Here is an 8,866-nt window from a genome sequence, read left to right as displayed (position 1 = left end):
AGAAGCTGGAGGCCCAAGCAAGTGCTGCTAGAGCCAGAGCTGAGTTGCGGCCCGGATTCGGAAAAAGTCCGGCTCCCAGCAGGCGTGGGCCGGCTTCCCTCGGCACCGTGGGTACCCTGCGCCGCGATGTGGGCCGCCCTGAGGACAGCCCTGCGGCCTTGTGCCCGCGCCGCAGCCTCCCGGCCGCACTCCTACCACGGGGACGCAGTGGCCTCGCTGGGCTCCCGGCAGGACGCGGGCTCCGCCGTGTACCAGGTGGGCAGCTGCGGGACGAAGCCTGTCCAAGGGCGTCTGGGCCCCCCTCTGCGCCCCCAAGGGCTCTGGGCGGGATGCTGGGGAATACGGGCGCTGTTGCAGGAGAAAGAAGCGTCCTCCTACGTTCAGTTCACTTTTCTAACTCGTGCTGTACTTTGTCTGCCTTGGCATGGTTACTCCAGGAATTTGTTGAAGATTAGAGATTAGTTATCTGAGTCCTACTCTGAACCCTCTGAGTCTCTAGGGTGGAGTCCTGGTGCTTGCTTTTTATTTTTTTAATTGGATACTGGGATTGAACCCAGGGCTTTGCACTGAGCTATTACTATAACCCTTTTAAACTTTTTGAACCAGAGTCTTGAACAATAGCTAGGTTTCCTAGGCTGGGCTGGTATTCCAGTCTTCCTGCCTCAGCTTCCTGGAGTGCTGGGATAAAAGGCGGATGATGAAATTCTTAGGAGACTAAAGACAGATTTGAGAGCCTCCCTGCCTAAGTGCTTGCCTTAGTTACATAATTCTATTAACAGAAAATACATATCCCACAGTATCTTTGGATTGAGAGGTTTCCCAAGGTCGAATCTACAACTTTTGAAACATCAGAGCTGGAAAATTTCAGTTTGTTCTTTAGTTTCTTTTTCTTTCTTTTTTTCTTTTGGTACCGGGATCAAACCCAGGATCTTGTGCTTGCCAGTCAGGCTTATGCCGCTAAGCTATCTCCATAGTCCTGTTCCATGGTTTCTAAGCCTATACAGATGACATGTAAATTAGGTAAATAACAAACACAAGTATTTGTCAAGGCAGTGCATTGAATTAAAAAACCTTGAGTAGGGACTGTGGTCTAGGCAATGTCTCTGATATTTGGTATAGACATGTGGAAGAGTTGGTAGGGCAGATGGACAAAGCTAGAAATTGCAGCGTGCTAAGTGCTGGGACGAGAACTTGAAAGGTGGTGACACACAGCTGCGGGTAAGAGGTGATGGTTGGGTGGGTCTTGGCTGGGAAAGAGCCGGCCAGCTTTGCTTTGCAGGGTGGAGGTGAGACCATGCAAACCAAGAGAATGACAGCACAGCCTCTTCAACTCAGGTTATTAAGGAGCATAAGCTAGCCGTGGTCATGCACCTGTGAGCGGGTAGTGTAGAAGGATCACACAGGGCTTTGCTCTCAGCCTGGGAAACAGACTTTGTCTCTAAATAAAAATAAAACAGAGTGTGAAGTTTAGGGAGTCATAGCCTGAGAGTGCAGTTCATGGACCAAAGGGCCTTGCATGCAAAAGCCACATTTAGATTTTATTTTGTAGGCAGCCCATGAAAATGTGTTTGGGGAGGGGTGTCATTAGGGTGATGGAGAAGTGGAGGGTGGATGGATGGAACAGAGACTTAGCTGGCAGTTGAAAGGGTTGAAGTGCGGTGTGTGATCCCTGCCCTCCTGAGGCTGAGGTTGGAGGATGCTTGTCCGATCAAGGCCAGTCTGTGACATAGCAAGATCCTGTCTCACAAACAGTTTTAAAACCAGTTTGGCTTATGAAGGATTTCCTGGAGGCAAATTGTAGCAGCGCTGGCTGCACATATTCCCCACCCTACGGGGCAATGGTCAGCCCCAGAGGATTGATGTTTTTCTTTGATAGATTGGTTAAGAATGTGTTGTTCAGTTTCCATAAATTTGTGACTTTTCAAGATTTCCGTGTGTTGATTTCTAGTTTCATTCCATTGTGATTGAAGGGTTTTTTCTTTTTTCTCTTTGGTATCAGGAAGTATCAGGAATCAAACTCACAACCTCGCACTTAACAGGCGGGCATTGTGCCACTAGGCTACATTCCCAGCCCCTCCACTGTGATTGCAACAGATGCTTCGAGTGATTTCAGTCTTTTTAAACTTTTTTTTGAGGGGTTCATTTTGAAATGACAGACAAAACTTGTTAGACAAGGCTGTCCTCAAACTCATAGCAGTCCTCCTGCCTCAGTCTCCCAAGTGCTGGGCTTACAGACATGTCTTATCATGCCCAACTAGTCTTTTTAAATTATTAAGATTTGTAAAAACAAAAACAAAAAAATTATTAAGATTTGTTTTATGGCTTAACATGTGGTCTATTCTGAGAAAGTTGAGTGTGCCCTGAGAAGCGTTCAGTTGCTGAATACTGTGTTTTATAATAGTGGTCAGGTCCAGTGGTGTGCCCTGTAGTATCTTCTGTGTGGTTTTCTTCTCCATTGTTGAAAACAGGATATTAAAATCTCACTGTTTAGAGCTGTTTCTCCTGTTGTGTCTTTGCTTCATATATTATTTTTTAATGTTTTTGGTTGTTACAGGGTCTCACCGTGCAGCGCGGACTTGTGTGATGCTTCTGCTTTCAGCCTCTCTAGAGCTGAGATTACAGGTGTGCGCCACCACGCCCGGCCTCTAGCTGGCTCAGCCCGCCCTGGGAGCAGGGCTGGTGTGGCATGTGGTGCCTGGACAGAACTGAGGTCCCTGTGCTTGCCTAGGCAGATGCTTTAGTCTGCTGAGCTATCTCACCGGCCCTGCTTCCTACATTTGGAAGCTGTACTGTTTGATACGTGTAAGCTTCTAATTGTATTTTCCTGGTGAACTGACTCTTGGCGCTATAAAATGTCCTCCGTCTGTTTCATCTGATACCAGCATGATCACTGCTGTGCCTTTGGTTACTGTTTGCTTGGAATCTCTTTTTTCCAGCCTTTCAATTTCTATCTCTGTGTGTCTTTGGACCTAGAGTGAGTCTCATAGGATAGAGCTGGATTGTATTTTTTAAACTCCTTTTTACCCATTTGTATCTTTTTATTTGTAAGTTTAATTCATTTACATTTCAACTAATTGCTGATGGGAAAGGGCTTACATTTGGCATTTGGTTCTTTGTGTGTGTGTCTTAAAGATTTTTGTGTGTGTCTCTGTTTTTTGGTCTTCATTATTCTAGCTCTATTTTTTTTATTTTAACCAGACGTTCATTCTTTATGTTAGAATTGTTTTCGATGATTGAAGAGAGGGAAATGAAGAGGCGGAAGCCTGAATACAGACAGCGTAAGCCCAAAGGGAAGGGTGCTCACATGGAGGTTTCTCCTTAATGCAGCATCCCTTAAAACAAAGAAGAATATAGACTGCCAGGAGCAAAGTTCCTCACCCAAAATCCTGACACCAGAGGAATAAAGCTTGTGACCACCACCCAATGGGGCAGACCAGAGCTATTTCCAGGCTAAATTGTGAACTGGGAGATAAGAACCTTCATATTTAGTTGATCTTTTGTAGTGACATGTTTTGATTCCCTTCTCCTTTCTTTTTCTGTTTGTTCTTCAGATATTTCTGTTGCAGGTACTGTGGGAATAGCGTGTCACACCTTAGAGTTCCAGCAGCTACAACTGGCTGTTCTGAATTGCTGCCAGCTTGACTTACCTGCATACAAAACTCACCTTTCATTGGTCCACCCTAACCTTATGTTATTGATGTTATAGGTTACAACTTGGTATACTGTACTGTATACTCATTAACATAGGTTTATAATTGCTTATTATGAATTTGCCTTTTAAATCCTATAGAAAATAAGAAGTGGAGCTACAAACTAAAATTACTGTGGCTTTTATATTTGCTCAGGTACAGTATTCACCCTCACTGAAGAGCTTTGTACAGCTTTGAGTTCCTGTATAGCAATTTTTCATGTGAACCTACCGGACTCCCATGGGTCAGAGTGAGTGAGTGAGTGAGTGAGTCTGTAGGTGTGTCTCTGTCTCTTTGTCCTGGAAATTAAGCTCAGAGCTTGCACATGCAATCCTTGACCCCTCTACCACTAAGCTACATTGCCAGCCCTTTATGAAATTTTATTTTGAGATAGGATCTTACTAAGTTGCCCAAGATGGCCTTGAACTTGCAATCCTTTCTCGCTTCTGCCTCTCAGCTGGGGTTACAGTTGTGTGCAACCATGACTGGCCTGTGGGCACTTCTTACAGAGCTGGTGTGGTGTTCATCTTGATTATATAGAATGTCTTGGTGTGAGTCTCCTCGAGTTCATCTTTGATGTTTGTTGAGATCCTTGGCTTTGTAGATTCATGTGTTTCCTCAAATTTTGGGACTTTTCAGTTATGATTTCTTCCAAGAGTCTGTCTCTGGCACTCTTGTAACTTATGTATTGGCCTCATATTGATGGTGCCCTATAAGATCTCAGGCTCTGTTCAATTTTCTTTTTTCCTGGTTCTTTTTTTTTTTTTTTTCTCTGTATTTTAGGGGAGAGTCTACAGGGTGTTCAGGGTCTCATTACTAGATCGGACTCGTAGTGATCCGCCTGTTTACAGTCTCCCAAGAGCTGGGGATTATAGGCGCACGCCACCATGCCCAGGCTCAGTTGCCATCCCAGTGTGCCCCAGGGGCGGGGCTGGCGTGGCAGGCCCGGGATGGAACCCCAGTCTCTGCACCTGCTTGCAGGAGCTTTAATCCACTGAGCTATTTGGCCAGCCCTACCCCTAGTTCTTAAATTCTATAACTTCATGTCTTTTCTTTGAGCTTAGTTTGCTAATTCTTTGTTTTGGCTGCTCACATTTGCTGTTGAGCCCCTGAAGGGAAGTCCATTGTAAAAGTCTGATTATTATGTTTTGTCTGTATGTTTGTTTATTTTTTGTTTTTCTTTTGATACAGGGTCTCACTATGTATTTCAAGCTGGGCTTGAACTCACCATAGTTGAAGCTGTTCTCCTGCCTCAGCTGCCCACATGCTGGGAATACAGGCGTGTGCCATGAGGCCTGGCTGGAAGAATTATGAACAAGCAATATACCTTACCTCATGGGCTGAGACAGCTGCCTGTATCTCATTGGTTAGAATGTAGTCACATGGCTTCTGCTATCTCCAGGAGGAGATGTTACTTTTTTCAGTTGGGCATGTTGTTGCCTTAAATAAAATTAGGATTTAGTTGTCAGGGAAGACAGGAAGAAGGGATATGGATTAGCAGTGGGCACTGAGTTTGCCTTTGATAATTAGCAGCATTAGGAGAATGGGGAATATTGGGGTTTTTTCTTTCTCTCAAATTTTTTTTTATTAGTATATGTTTGTGATGCATAGGAAATGCATTCCTCTTGGGGAATTTGTGTATACACATGTTGAATCTTTTATTTATTTATTTTTTATTTTTTGGTGGAACCAGGGATTGAACTCGGGCCCTTGCACTTGCCAGGGAAGTGCTTATTCTGCTGAGCCATCTCCCCAGCCCAAAGAACTGAGCTAAGGGGCAGGTCCCCTCACATGTTGAATCTTGATCCTTTTTACTTCCTCTTCCCATCCTCTGGTTTCCCCCATCCATCCCCAGACTCCCTTCTTATTCATTCAAAGAAATGACTTATGAATCCTTTGTGTTGCTTTGAAGTCTCAATTTCAGTTATTTTCCTTGTTGAATGATTTTTGTTTTAAGACAGGGTCTCACTGGATAGTTCAGGTTGGCCTCAGACTCAAGGTGTGGCCCAGGCTGGCCTTGAACGCACAGCGATCCTCCTGCCTCAGCTTGCGAGTGCTGGGATTATAGCAGTGCGCCACCATGCCAGGCTCCGCTGTTGAGTGTTGCAGGAGCTCCTTATCTCCTAGTCTACAAGCAGTAGAGTGGGATGCAAAGGCACTTGTAAAAGCAGAAGAGAAAACAAAGGCATATTGGGGTGATGATGGCACATGGAAGTCATGATGTCCCCTTTCCTTGCCTCTTACCTTAGGGCAGTATGTGCTCTGCCCGCCCGGACTTCTCACCTCCCTCCAGCTTCAGAAACCTTGACAGTGGGTGACAGGCTTCCTTGTTTCTTAATGGAGAAGCTGATTCAGATGAGTAAAGATTCTGCCCACAACAAGTGTCCCTTCTGACAGGGGCCTGTGCCTTGGAGGCAGAGTGCTCATCAGCTCAGCACTCCGAGCCTAGGTTTGCAAGGATGGCAGGAGATGAGGAGGTGGCCCAGAGCCAGAGGGGAGGCCAGGTCTTAGTGACATGTGGTGACCCATGAGAAGAGCTCGAACTCTTTCCTTTTCTGGATCACTAAGGGAGGCAAAACTTGTTCAAGGAGGTTGTAAGGGTATACTTCACACAGTGCCAAAAACTGCAGTGATTCTGAGAACATTGCAAGAAAAATGGATGGAAGAATTGTTGTAGAAAAGACTTAAAATACACTGGCCGTTTTGCAGCCCTACAGAGGCTCCCATGTTGGATCCTAGGTAAATAATTATTACAAAACAGACGTGACCTTTGGGAATGTGTCTTCTTTAACTGGATATTTGACCACGAAGTGTGAGAATGATCCTTATTTTTTTGAGATACAAATGTAATTATACACAGTGTTATTGCTAAGCTTTCTTTTGAAATTATTCAGGATGGAGTGCAGGTAGGAAACAGCGTTGGCCATGTGTAGGTAATTTTTTTTTTCATTTAATATAAAATTTTATTTTTTCCAAACGTACACCTGGTTGAGCCTATTCATCATGCATCTTCACCAGCGGCAGGGGCATCTCCACCCTTGATATTTCTGGTATAAATAACTTGAGCTCTGTGCTTTGAGACCAACTTGATAAGCCCTTTACTAAGGAGCGCCTGAAGGGCTGCTCTGGCCAGTGACCCCGGATCTTCAGTCTCTCAGAGACCACAGCAGGCCTTATGAGTTTATAGTTGGGAACTTCCTTACACAGTTTGTCGTAAGTAGCTTTATCAAACAGAACCAAGTTGTTGAGCTTGTCCCGAACTTTGCCTTTGGACTACTTCTTTTTGACCTTGCCCCCAGATTTGTTCAGTGCGTCTTTGTCTTTCTTGACCGACTTTCTGGCATCTTTCTTCTTCTTGTCTTTGGGTGGCATTGTGGAGCCCAGAGAGCAGTGGCAACCACTTCAGGCCCGTCAAGATGTCAGACAGAAAAAGCCATGTGTAGGTAATTACTGAAGTACATCTTAGGACCCAGATGTACTTCAGTAATTCACTAGTACTTTTGTGTGTGTTAAAAGTTAACACCACAGTGTTTGGACAGAATATCCTGTGTGCTTCTTGTGCTATGGATAACCACTAAGAAGATAACAATGTACAGTCTATTGATTATCAAAACTGTCCTATTAATCAGCTGTGAAACTGTCTCATATTTATTTCTCAATAAAAAAAAGTTAACACCAATGACAACAATAAGCCACAGGAAAGGTGGAAATCGACCCTGTTCTTTTCTTCTCCTAATACTATTCAGCTAAACAGGACCAAACAGGAGAGTATAGTTGTTTCCCCCACCACTCCACAGGGATCCTTAAAATATGAGATCTTTTTTTTGGACAGGGCCTCACTGTGTAGTGCACTGGCCTTGAACTCAAGCAATCCTCCTGCCTCAGCCTTCTGAGTGCTGAGGTTACAAGCAGACGCCACCAGGCCTGACAACATCAGGAGCCTTCAGAACACTGTCTGTTGGTCTGTCAGTCTGTCGGTCTGTTGTGGTACTAGGAATTGAACCCAAGGCTTCATGTGTGCCGGGTTAGTAAGCACCCTGCCACTGAGCTGTATCCTCAGCCTGGAGTTTTAGACGTTTGGGTTTTTAAGCCTGAAGTAAGCATAGAAATAAGAACAGATCTGAAGCATGATGAATCTTTTCCTGTGAGTGTAGCAAATCTGCTTGCTTTCTCCTCAGCACCGGGCAGGTGGGGCCTGAGCTCGGAGCAGTGCAGCTGTCGCCGAACTGCTGTGTGGCCACTCCTGGAGCCCTGCTGCCCGGTCTAGTGATCCCCAGGAAGACACAGCCCTTGCTGTAGCTCCTCTGTCCTCCAGCCCTGTTTTAGGGCCTCTGAAAGGCTGTCAAGATCCTTGCTACCTTCCAAGTGACATCTCCACGCTGCTCTGCTGCCACCTGCTGGTGACCAGCTGAACGCGCGTTTGCCTCTGGAGGTGAGGGATCCATCCCAGTGCCTGGCTCTGCTGAGAGAGCAGCGTTCTTGGCTTCCTCTCTGCTGTCCTGATCCGGAAAAGACCCAGTGGCCAGGGCACTTGCCTCTCCCCGAAGTCCTTCTCTTTGCCCCATTTGCACTGAGTGAAAACAGGTGTGGAAGCCGTAGGCGAGCCGCTGCTTCTCAGTTTGGGTTGCGTTAGTCACTAGAGAACTTTGAAATCCCTAGTGCCCAGCCCAGGGCTGCAGCGCATGGCAGCAGACTTCCAGGGGTGTATTGGTATTTTTATTTATTTTTTTTTAAACTCAGCACTTGAAAGGTGAAGGCAGGAAGAACACCACAAGTTCTAGACCTGTGTGGCCTACACAGTGAGACCCTGTCTTAAAAAAGATACAAGGAGCTTTCTGCTGGTGGACACCGCGGAGGAAGCATCATCAGGCTCTCTTCTGACTGCTGTCATGTCTAAGTCAGAGTCTCCCAAGGAGCCCGAACGACTACGGAAGCTCTTCATTGGAGGGCTGAGCTTTGAAACAACTGATGAGAGTCTGAGGAGCCACTTTGAGCAATGGGGAACACTCACAGACTGCGTGGTAATGAGAGACCCGAACACCAAGTGTTCCAGGGGTTTTGGGTTTGTCACTTATGCTACTGTGGAGGAGGTGGATGCAGCCATGAATGCAAGGCCACACAAAGTGGACGGAAGAGTTGTGGAACCAAAGAGAGCTGTCTCAAGAGAAGATTCTCAA

General features: G+C 45.8%; 1 protein-coding gene across 1 annotated transcript in view; it reads left to right on the top strand.

Moving 5' to 3' along the window:
• The window catches only part of Mccc2 (methylcrotonoyl-CoA carboxylase 2), an 89,218-nt gene continuing 80,352 nt past the window's right edge, over positions 1 to 8,866 (top strand). Inside the window, exon 1 of the mRNA XM_004623019.2 lies at positions 1 to 255. Coding sequence (XP_004623076.1) covers positions 127 to 255 — 129 coding nt within the window. The 5' untranslated portion in view covers positions 1 to 126. The remainder of the gene's footprint in view (positions 256 to 8,866) is intronic.

Source organism: Octodon degus, unplaced genomic scaffold (assembly GCF_000260255.1).
Source record: "Octodon degus isolate 3935 unplaced genomic scaffold, OctDeg1.0 scaffold00001, whole genome shotgun sequence".
Lineage (NCBI taxonomy): Eukaryota > Metazoa > Chordata > Mammalia > Rodentia > Octodontidae > Octodon > Octodon degus.
Note: the sequence above shows the minus strand (reverse complement) of the source record. Positions and strands in the feature narration are given on the sequence as shown.